Below are 12,977 nucleotides of genomic sequence, written 5' to 3'. Positions count from 1 at the left end.
AGGGCTTTGTGTGGTAAGAAAATTTTGGACAAAGCTATACTACCTGCGGGTAGTTTCGAGGTTCTGAGCTCTGCTGCATGATTTCCTTGACGAGAGAAAAAGGTGCCAGACTCAAGCTACAGACAGCATCAGGAGCATGAAACGAATGTTGGTTCGTAGCTTCATAGGCTCTATGACGGTCCTGAGGTCCCAATCTTGGAAGTGCCGTTCACACACCACCCAAGCCAGGAATTCTTTGTCTTGCTCTGGACAATAACAAAAGGAACATGTGTAGATCCAGAAGAAACGTCTCTTGCAAACCACTCGTCACCGTAGTCCGCCTTGATATCAGTTTTTCCAACTTGCGCATGATTCAATCATGGAAGTTTTAATACGCGCTGCTTGCCATCGTAGGAATATAGATAATGATGAAGGGGCCATCCAATTGTGCCCTGGATCTCGCTCCGTTTGCTGATGTAGACAGGTGATAGCTTCATCAAACGACCCGCCCACTCGGTGTGGAAGTGTAAAGAAAACTTTGCAGGATTGATGATCCTTAAAAGAGAGGGATGAGCGGCTCAAGATATGCATAATGAAATCTAAAAAAAGACATGATGAGCCGCAAGGTGCGGCAACCGGCTGAGCCACCACGTGTCGTTTCAGCCGTCAGCACGTCAAAGGAACCGTTTCCCGGGTATCGGGACGCAGTTGCAGAAATATTCTTCCAAGATGGCGTTTTGCGTGGATTAATACAGGGGCAGCATGACAATATGAGGGCAGGAATAAGGACAAGACTGCGTGGTGGCGGGGCAGCTTTTGGCAGAGCGGCAACGGACGACGCGGGGCAGTGGCGGGGCAGCTTTTGGCAGCTGGTGAGTCGACGGCCACCTCCGACGGCTAGCCATGGCTCGGATGGTACGATAGAAGTCTGCCAATTTGCCTGCTTCAGCAAAACTCATAGCACCGCAAATTGTTCCCAGGACTTCCTACTACATCAACATGGCCGTCCAAACTGCACAGGGTCTCGCGCCAGAGCAGGTCGCCTTCTTCAATGAAAATGGATATCTCCTGATACCAGACGCTCTGTCACAAGACACGGTCAAAGAGCTCCTAAATGACACCAGCAAAATGCTCAATGACTTCTCGCTGGATGACCATCCCATGACCAAATTCTCGACTGGTGGTGAAGACGGCGCGGACCATGTAGGGGACAGCTACTTCTTGGAATCCGGAGACAAAGTACGCTTCTTCTTTGAAGAGGGTAAGTTTTGATTCATATGCTGAATTGACGTCACGTCTATGAGAGACCAACTGGGCTGATGCAATGTCAGACGCTTTTGACAAATCCGGCAATCTGACAAAGCCCAAACATCGAGCAATCAACAAGATTGGTCATTATCTGCACGAGCTTTCCCCTTCATTCCGCAGCATCTCTCTCTCGGATCGCAATGCTGCCATTGCCTCTTCGTTGGGATTCCGCGATCCACGGGTTCTCCAATCCATGGTTATTTGCAAGCAGCCCGAGATAGGCGGTGCTGTGCCACCTCATCAGGACAGCACATTCCTGTACACAGACCCGCCTAGCGCGGTGGGTTGGTGGTATGCCCTCGAGGATGCCACAAAAGAAAACGGCTGTCTGAGCTTCGCTGCGGGGAGCCACAAGCGAGCTCCTATTGAAAAGAGGTTTGTGAGGACAGGCAGTGGAACCGGCTTCATTGACAATGACGGGGCCAAGTTCCCAAACAGCATAACACCCGAGATTCAGGATGAGAAGGGGTATGACATGGTAGAGAAGGAGGAAAAGTATGACATGGGCGAAGTCAAGGCTGGAACCCTAGTCCTCATCCATGGCAACATTCTCCACAAGAGTGAGAAGAACACGAGCGAAAAGAGCAGGAATATATATACATTCCATGTTATTGAGGGCGACCAAAAGTATGATGAGAGGAATTGGCTGCAACCACCTGCACAGGGTTTCTCGAAATTATATCAGGAGAAGACAGCGGCAGCGAGTGGAACGAACGGACTGGATTCGAGCAACAGACTTGCAAAGGATTGGTAAACGTGTTATAACATATTTATCTACTACGACTTGCTTTGTACGCATAAGCCGATCCCTCCGAGCACGAATGCCATGCCTATCCAAGTGTCTGTGACATGTCAGCTTCTGAGCCGCACAACTATTAAACGAGCCGAGCCTAAACGTACCTCTACTGATGACCTTTTTCTCTGCCCACCATTCACCTAGCACAGTGAACAGGAAAGCGAGTGAGTTTGTGATGGGCACCGTGAGACTCAATTCCGCCTTGCCGATCAATATGAAGAACCACACGCTTCCAGTGACATTGAGCAACAATGGTATTGCGTAGGCCGGTCGACTAAGTACTCCAATCACAGCATAAAATACACCCAACACTTTTTTCTTGAGCCATGAATTGTTCGGATCGGTAAGGGTAGGGCGTTGGGGCGGCGTATAGTTCCTGGGATGAGGTCAGCATGGTCCGATAGGCTAATGGTCCGTAAAGTAAGACATAAGGTTTGACGGAAGGAAATTAACGTACATTGCAGCCTTACGCATAAAGGGTGTCGTGAGTCCCCAGCATGCGCCAACCATGAGGAAGCCCAGGATCCAGCGAAAGATGGAGGGCTGAGGCTCGTTGGCAATGGGCTCGTCGGGGTCCATAATGCTATAACAAAGCCTATCAGAGAACAACTACAGTCTGGACAACAACCGATGACACGAATAACGCAATTGTGGACGCTATTGCGATTCGATACATCAAGCTGTTGACATGGGATGAAAGCAACGAGTTGGTGCTTGGCTGGCGCGCTACTAACTTGGGCCGTGCGCAGGTACACAACATCACATTACCATCCATCCCTTCCCCATCAGTTCGTCCTGACAACGATTGACCATCATCGCTCAGCATTCATCCACAAACAATGAAAGACTTGTCATCCACCATCTGAGTTTACAGCATACCGCGGATTGACTCCTTCGACCCGTGCCGACACTTTCTCGAGGACGAAAAGGGGCCGCATCCCATAACTCAGCCGCGCTTTGAACTTTTCGACAACTTAATGGCTTTGCCATGATTACCACCGCTTTGGTGCCTAACCTGCTCACACGTGTGATTTTTTGTGCTGTGCCCGACATCCGCCGGCGGAATTTCTTGGCCAGAGCTCATTCGATGGCGTAGCAGGACCCTGCAGAGGCAGGCATTTTCTTTGATCCACCCTCCCGGGATTCGCCCTAGTCAAGCCATGCCCCAGGTTGCCAGCCTATTCCTGGTATTCGTCCACACAGGCAATTTACCTGCCTAGTACTATTCAGAAATATCGCTATTGTTGGAAACTATTCCCGTGCGGCAATGTTGTATCTATCGCCATGCGCCGGAATGATACGGCAATCTACCGTAGCAACTGGGCACCTGCAATGAACGTCATCGTGGATGATTTCATAACTATGCCTCATCAACGGCCTCACATGGGCCAAACCACCATATTCCGAACCAGCTCCCACATTCTCCATTTGACCTCACATGCGAGTCGGATATCCTTCGATACAAAGAAGTCACTTGTCGACAAAGAAGTAGACTACAAGCTGATTGTTGCATGACAGGCACCCGCGGACTAGAAAACTTAGACTAGACGAGTGACCCAGTGCTATGTGTGTGAATACATACACTGTGTGCCTACCATTGCTATGGAGTATCCAGACATCCCGGTCACCTCCGAGTATGCCACTGTTGACACTCAGGCAGTGCAGGTGCCTCCACACTACCTGAAACCAAAGGGCTGAGGCTTAGTTCATCGTTTATCCAACCCACCCTAGGTCAACCCAATATGTCCTAGCGTGCTAAGTTTAGACGGGATACACCTTGCGTGAAAGATGGCCGTTGGAAGCCTCTGCCACGTTTGGACGTGTGAGATCATATATCTCTCGTGGGGTTTGTTCGAAATGTTTGAGTCTTCGCATGATTATCGTGTCATAAATCTTGTTCCTGCAGGCCTACGAATACTCCCGCCTTCGTTAATTAGATACAAGTATCGCGTCGCGATTGTCTATTTACACTCCGCATCTTCACCCAGTTCGCTCCACGACATATCCCGCCTAGTCTCGAATACATCAACCGCGTCGATTACTTCTCAAATAACATTTTACTGTGATCAGTACCGCACTGTCCTTCTGGCAGCATCATGTCAATGCAATCAATTTGCAACAGCGAGCCAGAGGGTGTGGACCTGGACAACTTGTTCGAGGGCTATGTCGACACGGATCTCCTATGCCCTTTCAACAACTCATCGTCTGCTCAATCCAGCCCAGATGAACTGGCGTGTCTCCTGGGGATCGCTTCGTCGAATGACAGTGACATATTCGGGGCTAAATCTATACTCAATCGGGAAACAAAGACTGTTTGGCACAAGGCTCTCCAGGAGTGTGACCAGAGCTTCGCCTCACCATGGTCCGATTATTCTGCCTCTCCCTCATACGTTACTTCTCCTTCTGCTGCAGAATATCACAGCGACTCAGAGTCGTTGAGCTTTCCAGGAGTTATTGGATCAGTCGGAGAACAGTTGCGGTCCATGTCCCAGCCTTGCACACCGCGACCCCACACATTCCGTCGGTCACTCGAGAAGGCTGTAGCCTTTCAGAATCATATGAAATATCGTGGTATCAGGAATTCATCAAAGACGTTACCAACAAAGCCTTCTTCCATAACGATGCAGGCCTCTTATTCCCGTCCTTATACCCCGGATCTTTGGAACAGCCAGGCGACCTCGGTAGACATCGTTTCGAAAACTGGATCTGAAGAGCCCGCTTCGCTTGCTACGCTATCTGAGTTTTCCGAGCATGAGAACAAAGACAGCCTTCTTGTCCAAGACTACAGTCAGGTGCAGACTCTTGGTCATTCGCTACTGCCGACGAATGACGAACAGTATTTCTCACACTACCAATCAACCACTTCAGCCTCCCTAGCAACGGAAGAATCCAACACAAACCACCACAATAGCAATATCGACCTCAGTTTTAGCCCTGGCAATACGTCTAGTGCAGTCATCTCAGCCTTGTTGACGCCACCGCCATCCCTTCCACTAGCCAACAAGCCGTGGATTCCCGACACAACACCCACACTAGGTTTTGACTTCTCAGCGTCACCCGACCTAGTCGACACCAGCGACACGGCTAGCTGGTGGAACAGCGAGTCTACTGCTACTACCTACTTCACAAGCCAAAACACAGAATTCCACGGCCTAGGCATAACCTGCGACCCCACCCCCTTCAACTACACCGCCCTCCCCGCGCACATTCTTCCCTCCTCTTTCACATCCCGTATCCCCTCCCCAACCTCTCCACCCCGCAAATCTCACTCCCACCCCCGCCCACGCACCCGACCCAATACCTCACGCCCCCGCCGCTCCAGAACCTCCTCCTCGCACCCTTCTTCCCGCATCACCGCAGCAAACACGGGCTTCGTCAACTTCACACCCGAAGACAGCAGGAAAATCCTCACTGGCGTGGCGCCGAGCGGAAGCAGCAAGACGAAAGCACGGCGCGAGAGGGAGGCGGCGGAACGAAGGAGGAAGTTGAGTCAGGCAGCTATGAAGGCGGTGTTGGAGGCGGGTGGGGATGTTGAGAGGATTAGGGGGTTGGAGGCTTTGGTTGTATAGTTTATATACGGGGATTTAATGCTTTATGACGATGAAATGGACTTGGTGACATGGGGTATACAAAGGAGCCAGATATACGAGATTCTTCTATTAGAAAAACATGCAAAATGTCAAGAAACCCCCTTTTTCGATACTCAAACGTGAACAAAAAAAATCCTTAATTGCAAAAAAAAAAACAAAAAAAGACATTGGAGATTTGAAAGAAACCGGATTTTCGTTTTGATAAACTCAACCGCTCTCCAGAGAACTTTGATTTCTGCTTTTTGCTTTTCTGATTTTCCAGAGGGAAGTTGGGAAAAAAAAAAGGTAGTACGTAAAGAGAGATTTGGAAACTTGTAATCTTGCGAATTTTCTTTTTGGCAATGTGGTGTAAGGAGTAAACAGGCTTCTCTGTATTGGTATAGACGAATTATGTGATTCTTGAGATTTTCTCAATAATTCTAGTGAATTTCGAGGGCCCAATGTACCCTTCTTAAAACGCTGCCAGCTATGTCGACAAGAAGAAGAAGAAGGAGGAGGGTGAAAAGTATCTCGTCTCCTCCATAGGCCCCCCCGACTCGTAACTGGAACAACCATCTCCACCCGTCCACCTACCCAACTACCCTCTCAACCCCCCACTATATCAACATTTCCTTCCCCACATATCTCCCAAAAATACTTTTTTTTCGTACTACTCCCCACCCCCAAGCTCCAACCTTGCCAGCACAGCCTCCACCAGCGCCGTGCCACCCGGCCCCCGCTCCATAGTCCCCAGCGCCTTTTCCTCGGCCTCCAGCTCCACCGCGCCCTCGTAAACTTTAACAATCCGATCCTCATCCACCTTGGTCCCACACGCCACCATGCCGCGAATCAGGGTGCTCACCATCAAGATTTCGCGGGTAAGACCGGGTTCGATATCGTCGTTTTGGCTCGAATACAGCGTTTCGATTGCGGACTCGTCGAGACTGTTGATGCCGACTTCCTTTGCGTCGGCGCTAGTGGTGATGTGTTTGCAGACAAAGACGTAGCCGTTGACGCCGAGGATAATGTCGATTTCGCCGGCCGCCGTGTTTAGTGTGAAGACCTGGCGGCGGCTGCGGACTACGCCACCTTTTCGGCTGAGGATGCCGCCGCCTGCACCCGTGATGCTGGTGAAGACGCCGTTGCGGAGTTTGCCGTATTTGAGGGAGCGTGTGTGCAGCGAGGCGGTGCCGTCTTGGTGTAAACTTTGGACTTCGGCGACGAGGAGATCGCCTTCTTGGAAGAAGGTTCGGATGTTGAGCTCGTCGACGGTTGTACGGCGGCGGAGCACGCCGCCGGGGAGGTTGATACTGGAGAGTGGAAGGTTGGCTAGCATAGGCGCGGCGATGTCTACGTTCCATTTTTTGGTTCCTACGGTCATGATGCGGCCGACGACTAGGTCGCCAATCTCGGGTTGGTAGCGGGCGCGTAGTGGTTGCACGGATAGCAGTTTGTTAGTTTTGTGCAAGGTGCCTGCCACGGTGGATATTATGGTTGTCGATCCGGCTGGCTGTGAGGGAATATATGTGCCATGGCCACGCATCCATTGTGGATCAGAGGTTATATGTTCACCGGGCGTGACGATGGATTTGGAAGACGAGATCGCAAGATCGTCGTCGCCCATTTCAATATCGGAGTCAGACTCATCGTTTGCATCGCGCCTTGGAGGCGGCAGTGCGCTAAATGGTAGGACAGAGATTGGCATTTGGACGGTGCGCGGATACTCTCTGTTGGGTATCTCAGTATGGTGGTGGTGATGATGTCGTTTGGTTTTAAAGCTTTGGAAATTTTGGCAGGGATTAGTAGCTTCATGGGGACCCCTGCAGTGGAGCTACTGCACCGCCATCTGCCCCATCAAAATCTCCACCCAATATCTTCAACACAGAACATGCATGGAATTGAACGCCAGACATCCGACCGATCGGCAGAGGGAGGTTATGGTGAGGGTGTGGTCAAAGGATGGCAAGGAGTAGATGTATATAGTGCTTCAATTCTATAGTAAAGCGCTGGGTGTTCAATAGGATAGGGATAAGAACGGCGTGATAGGTATGTCGCTCATGCTGGCGCTGCGTAACGGAATCGACAGTTGAAGCTGAGAATAGCTACCCGTACTTACTGTTTCCACTATCTGCTTTAGTTGCTAGTTTTAATAAATCTTGGGGGTTTTTTTTCTCAATCAAATGCATCTCAGAAGACCGAAGCTATAGGATTGTTTCATGGTAGTTTAGGTTGTTTTCCCATATTGCTATCCTAAATTATTTTCTGTGCTGTATGTGATTATTCACATACCGGATACTAATGATATGATATCGCACTTCTTTCCTCAACACATAGCCGCAGCTCGAAAACTGCACTCAAAATGCCAACAGCCCCCCCTCCCCCCCCCACACCCCATCGCCAACACGCAACAAAACTCACATCTCTATTTTTTCGCCTTGACAGCCCCCTTCCCAGCCTTGGCATCCTTGACTTTCTTCTTCTCCACCTCCGTCTGCGGCTCCTCCATACTCTTCGTGCCCAACTTGGGCAGAAACATGCTCACACGCTCCTGATAAACCTTGTACTCAGGATACTTGCCCGCACTCAGCAACTCAGTAAGCCAGGTGCTGCCCTGGAATAAGGCCAAGTATAAGGCTGCACCGATAGCAGCCCAGTTGTAATACGTCTCCGTCTCGAGGCAGCACCATTGGTACAAGAAGACCCAAAAGGCTTGTTCGGCGGCAAAATTGGGGTGGCGGGACCAGGCAAAGAGGCCGGTGGTGTTGAAGCCGCGGTCGAGTTGTTCGCGCGTGTACTTCTTGTTAGCCGGGACTTTGGCAGTGTTGCGGTATTCGTCTCTAGCGGCGTAATAGTTCCATTGTGCTTGATCGGCGAAGAATTCAAGGACGACAAGGGCGACCATAGATCGGCCGAAGAGGGAGTCGTACGAAGAGATGGTGTTACCAATGATTCTATTTGCGAGAAGCAAAACGTACGTGGGTGTTGTAATGATCCAGAGGAGCAACTATTTGTTGTCAGTAAGGCCTTAGATTACGTGTCAATTGGGCATATATGTGCACCTACATTCTGATAAAACGAGATGAAAACGACATTCATGACGAACATGGCTGGTCCGCCAATGTAGTCTTTTACAATATTCCACCTGTAATCCTCACTTCCAATCGTGTATCCGCCCTTGCGCCAGTAGTTGAAGGTCAAGCGAGCGCTCCAGATGATGGAAACAGCCATGACATGATCTAGCTTTGTTGCTGGCAGGCCGTTCAAATGTGCCCATGTTGCATAGTGTATGTTGTACAGGGCAGGTAGCAAGCTCCAGATTCGGTCGACCTGCGAGTAGTTGCGGTTGATTTCGGAAAGGACAAGGACAGCAGGCGAGAGGAAAAGGGTGGCAAAGGCGAATGAAGATATGAGCGGGTTAGTGCTGAGATAGAGCTCCTTGAGCGCCTGAACGTCCGAGATACGTGCTACGACTTGGTACGGCAGGTCATAGAGTTGCGGTAGGTACGGCTCGACTGTCTTGTGGAAATCGGCACACTCGGGAAGTGAGGTGACCACCGGAATCGCCATGTTGAGGTAAGTGCGCGGGTCAGGCATTGTGCCAGGTAGCTTCAATGTCTCGCTCGTGGAAGGCGGACAGGGGATGTGTATGTGTGTATGGACATGCACATGCAGGTATGCAGTAAGTATGAAATCTGGAGGCGGACATGACCTCATGAGTCGCTGCTGTCCCCGAGCAAGAATGGCTTAGCGCCCTGCAAGAGCGCCCGTGCAGCTTTGTGACGCGCTCTGCATCGGCCTGACGCGCTTTCACATGACCGTGAATATCTTTGCCTTGGCCATGTTGCCTCTCTTAGATAGATATACACAAAACTCAAAGGCATGACGCGGGTGTTGTGCGTGGCAGAAAAGCCTTCCATCGCAAAGGCAGTTGCAGGCCATCTCGGTGGGCAACCCCGAGCTGTGAGTTGCATACCTATCATCAGGCTTCTTGAGGCGGACGGCTGATATTATCTACCAGGAAAGCGTTCGGGGCATCCAATGGGTCAAGAACTACAAGTTTGATTTTCGCTTCAACAACTGGGGCCAGTGTTCTGTCACCTTTACCTGTGTTGCTGGTCACATTGTCAGCCAGGAGTTTAACGACAGATATAGAAAATGGCACTCATGCCAGCCCGTCTCTCTATTCGAAGCACCGATTGTGTCTGGAATAGCAGAGGTGCGTGGCAGGACCGTCGTTTCACCAGTCTCCACTGACCCGTAGCCAGAACAAGAAAGCTGTGGCGAGTAACATCGAGACCCAGGCGAGGTACGCGTCAATTCTGTTCATATGGACCGATTGTGACCGTGAGGGCGAGCACATTGGGACCGAGATCCGCGACATTGCACTCAAGGCGAATCCAAACATGCAAGTGTGGCGAGCACGTTTCAGCAATATCGAGCGAGCGTCTGTGTTACCTTTCTTTCATATGCAAGCAGTTGACTAATTTGTCTTAGACATGTCATTCAAGCGTCACAGAATCCAATCCGTCTGGATGAGGCACAGGCGCAGGCCGTCTCGGCGCGGATTGAGCTGGATCTGCGACTGGGAGCCGCATTTACGCGAATGCAGACGCTAGCGCTCCAGAACATGATCCCCCAGCAAGGCGAAGAGCGAGGCAAGCTAATCAGCTACGGCTCTTGCCAGTTTCCAACTCTGGGGTTCGTGGTAGACCGCTATTTGCGAGTGCGCAACTTTGTTCCAGAGCCATTCTGGTACATCAAGGTGACACACGAAAAGGATAGCATTGATGTCAAATTCAACTGGCGGCGGGGCCACTTGTTTGACCGCATGGCCGTCATTCTCATCATGGAACGCTGTCTGCTTTCCAAGACTGCAACTGTGACGAAGATGGCAAAGAAACCTACCAAGAAATGGAAGCCGCTGCCTCTGACGACTGTTGAGCTACAAAAGAATGGAAGCAGATTTCTTCGCATGACGTCGCAGGACGTTATGAAGGTGGCCGAGGACTTGTATACCAAAGGCTGGATCAGCTACCCGCGCACGGAAACGGACCAGTTTGATCGCGGCATGGACCTGCGAACCCTTGTGGGGCGGCAGGCTCAAGATGGTCGCTGGGGGCTATTCGCACAACATCTGATGAATGGTGGTTTTCAGCAGCCTCGCCAGGGGCGCAACAACGACAAAGCACATCCTCCCATCCATCCAGTAAACTATGTGGCACCTACACAGCTCAACGACCGGGAGCGTGCAGTGTATGAATTTGTGGTTCGCCGGTTCCTAGCTTGCTGCTCCGAAGATGCTGTTGGTGAGGCTACAGATATTGAAATTGAGTACGGAGGGGAAGTGTTCCATGCGCACGGCCTCCGGGTCATTGCAAGAAACTACCTAGACGTGTACCCGTATGACAAATGGGAGAGCAGTCAGGTGCTGCCACAGTATGCGGTAGGAGAAGAGCTTAAGCCGACCGAGGTGAACATGGTTGATGGTCAGACGACGGCGCCAAGCTACCTTACGGAGCCCGAATTGATCGCACTGATGGACGCCAACGGAATTGGTACGGATGCAACCATGGCCGAGCACATTGCCACAATCAAGGAACGCGAATATGTGATTGCGCGGCCCAAAGGCGGTGGGGGCGCTGGTGCTAGTGGTGGGAATGGTGCAGCAGCAAGCAGAGGGCAAGGGCGAGGAAGAGGTTCGCGTGGAGGGCGTGGTGGGCGAGGCGGCGCAGCAACAGGACAAGCCGGGGGAGGGAACACGGGCGGAGTTCAAGAGTTTATCCCGACGACGCTGGGGGTTGCGCTCATTGAGGGGTACGACAATGTGGGGTTTGAGACGAGCCTGAGCAAGCCGTTTCTCCGTAAGCAGGTAAGTAATGGATGGGGGTGATGATGCACGTGGGGTGGTGAATGGCGAAGGCCCAAGACACTCGCTAACAAAGCCCGGCAGATGGAGGAGCAGATGAAGGCGATATGCGAAGGCCGCAGCACGCGCAACGACGTTGTTCAACAAAACCTGGAGCAATATCGGGTAGTGTTCAATCGCACGGTGCAGCAGATCAACGTGCTGAAATCGGTACGTGTCGGAATTTCTTTGTTATTATTGTGTGAGCCAAGATTGTCATGTGTAGTGGGATCGCTAACGTAATGCGTGTGGCTAGGCCATCACCAAGTATGTCGTCAACGCGAATCACGGGTGAGGGCTTGTCCACGCGGGGCAGCATGTCGCAGTGCTCACGTCACGCCTCGGGTTATGGGGCATGTTGGTGCGTTACGGGCTGGATGTCTTGCAGAGCGAGCCTGTCGGACAAACACGTGTGTCGAGGGTGTTGCTACTGCGGAGTTTTGTCACCTCAACCTGCGTAGAGTACAGCGAAGTCGGACCTTTTTTTGGCGGCGGCGTGACGACCCCCGCGGCACGATAACGCCAATGGGGGGTTGTGGGCGCGAGGCATGGAAAGACGGATGGCGCAGCGTGAGGAGCCGATATGGATGGTTGCTGATATGGGCCTTGTAATCGGCTGCGAACGGGTCACGATGAAGCCAACGTCGGAGCATGGCCACGGCAAGTTGAGGGGGAGACGGTGTGGCGGCGTGGGACTGTTCTTGCCGGTACATGGTGAAGTTAGTACTCCTAGTATGTAAGTATGGATGTATGTATGTAGCATGTAGGGCTAAGGCGTGTTGCGTAGTGTTGCCCTGCTTCTACGCACCGAGTCCCTGCTTGGGGGGCGAGGGGCCAATTCCCATGATTTCCATGACGGCTGCTCGAGGTGCGAGGTGGTGGGAGGCAGCCAGTCGCTTCCGAGCCAATCAGCGGGCGGACAGGGGGGCGCCGGCCGTGGCTTCCCGCCTGGGGGGTTGTCAGATGCACCTGTGTTCCTTGGTTGCAGCGGCCCTGGGGGATGGCCAGCGAGAGCGAGGGCCTTATCATGGCGTAGTCCCTGCCTGCCATGTCGAAGACTCATGACACATCGCACACTCGAATATTCAACCCTTCTGCTGCTCTGCTGCTCTGCTGCTCTTGCTATACACACTACACGACGCTCACCCTCCTCCCCTGCATCCTCCGGATCCCGCGCTGCTGCTGCCCGAACACGCTATCGGCTTCGTCCCGACACCGACTCGCTGATCCCCATCGCCGATCGCTAAGACGTCTCGGAACGGCCATAGTGATAGAGTCGAGCTCCACAGCTGCATCCGGCCACAACAACACACCGCCAGCACCTTTTTTTGTCCCTTTGTCGCTTAGTCCTGTGTCGCGTAAGGCAGTTCTATCACCGTCTTAAATTTCACGCCTCAAAATTCACCTCCTGTCCAACAAC

General features: G+C 51.9%; 7 protein-coding genes across 7 annotated transcripts; 4 read left to right on the top strand and 3 right to left on the bottom strand.

The window, feature by feature from the left end:
* Positions 1-978: 978 nt before the first annotated feature.
* On the top strand, positions 979-2,041 carry COCMIDRAFT_95850 (uncharacterized protein; the record flags this gene model as incomplete). The annotated part of the gene is made up of 2 exons (XM_007689956.1): positions 979-1,240; positions 1,311-2,041. The coding sequence occupies 2 exons, from the start codon at positions 979-981 to the stop codon at positions 2,039-2,041; spliced, it is 993 nt and encodes a 330-aa protein (XP_007688146.1).
* A 23-nt stretch (positions 2,042-2,064) lies between these two features.
* COCMIDRAFT_36906 (uncharacterized protein) lies at positions 2,065-2,662 on the bottom strand (the record flags this gene model as incomplete). Its single annotated transcript, XM_007689941.1, has 3 exons — positions 2,065-2,129; positions 2,188-2,459; positions 2,541-2,662. The coding sequence occupies 3 exons, from the start codon at positions 2,660-2,662 to the stop codon at positions 2,065-2,067; spliced, it is 459 nt and encodes a 152-aa protein (XP_007688131.1).
* A 1,517-nt stretch (positions 2,663-4,179) lies between these two features.
* COCMIDRAFT_95829 (uncharacterized protein) lies at positions 4,180-5,652 on the top strand (the record flags this gene model as incomplete). The annotated part of the gene is made up of 1 exon (XM_007689955.1): positions 4,180-5,652. One exon carries the CDS (start codon positions 4,180-4,182, stop codon positions 5,650-5,652), a length of 1,473 nt encoding a protein of 490 aa, XP_007688145.1.
* A 670-nt stretch (positions 5,653-6,322) lies between these two features.
* On the bottom strand, positions 6,323-7,357 carry COCMIDRAFT_26451 (uncharacterized protein; the record flags this gene model as incomplete). The annotated part of the gene is made up of 1 exon (XM_007689935.1): positions 6,323-7,357. One exon carries the CDS (start codon positions 7,355-7,357, stop codon positions 6,323-6,325), a length of 1,035 nt encoding a protein of 344 aa, XP_007688125.1.
* Positions 7,358-8,074: 717 nt separating this feature from the next.
* COCMIDRAFT_95838 (uncharacterized protein) lies at positions 8,075-9,246 on the bottom strand (the record flags this gene model as incomplete). Its single annotated transcript, XM_007689954.1, has 2 exons — positions 8,075-8,656; positions 8,716-9,246. 2 exons carry the CDS (start codon positions 9,244-9,246, stop codon positions 8,075-8,077), a joined length of 1,113 nt encoding a protein of 370 aa, XP_007688144.1.
* A 285-nt stretch (positions 9,247-9,531) lies between these two features.
* Positions 9,532-11,852, top strand: COCMIDRAFT_95795 (uncharacterized protein; the record flags this gene model as incomplete). The annotated part of the gene is made up of 6 exons (XM_007689953.1): positions 9,532-9,612; positions 9,671-9,868; positions 9,918-10,096; positions 10,147-11,521; positions 11,603-11,728; positions 11,814-11,852. The coding sequence occupies 6 exons, from the start codon at positions 9,532-9,534 to the stop codon at positions 11,850-11,852; spliced, it is 1,998 nt and encodes a 665-aa protein (XP_007688143.1).
* Positions 11,853-12,605: 753 nt separating this feature from the next.
* On the top strand, positions 12,606-12,941 carry COCMIDRAFT_95873 (uncharacterized protein; the record flags this gene model as incomplete). Its single annotated transcript, XM_007689952.1, has 1 exon — positions 12,606-12,941. The coding sequence occupies one exon, from the start codon at positions 12,606-12,608 to the stop codon at positions 12,939-12,941; it is 336 nt and encodes a 111-aa protein (XP_007688142.1).
* Positions 12,942-12,977: the final 36 nt, after the last annotated feature.

The sequence above is a fragment of the Bipolaris oryzae genome (genome assembly GCF_000523455.1).
Source record: "Bipolaris oryzae ATCC 44560 unplaced genomic scaffold scaffold_68, whole genome shotgun sequence".
In the NCBI taxonomy this organism is placed as follows: Eukaryota; Fungi; Ascomycota; class Dothideomycetes; order Pleosporales; family Pleosporaceae; genus Bipolaris; species Bipolaris oryzae.
This window is presented reverse-complemented; position numbering and strand designations above follow the sequence as displayed.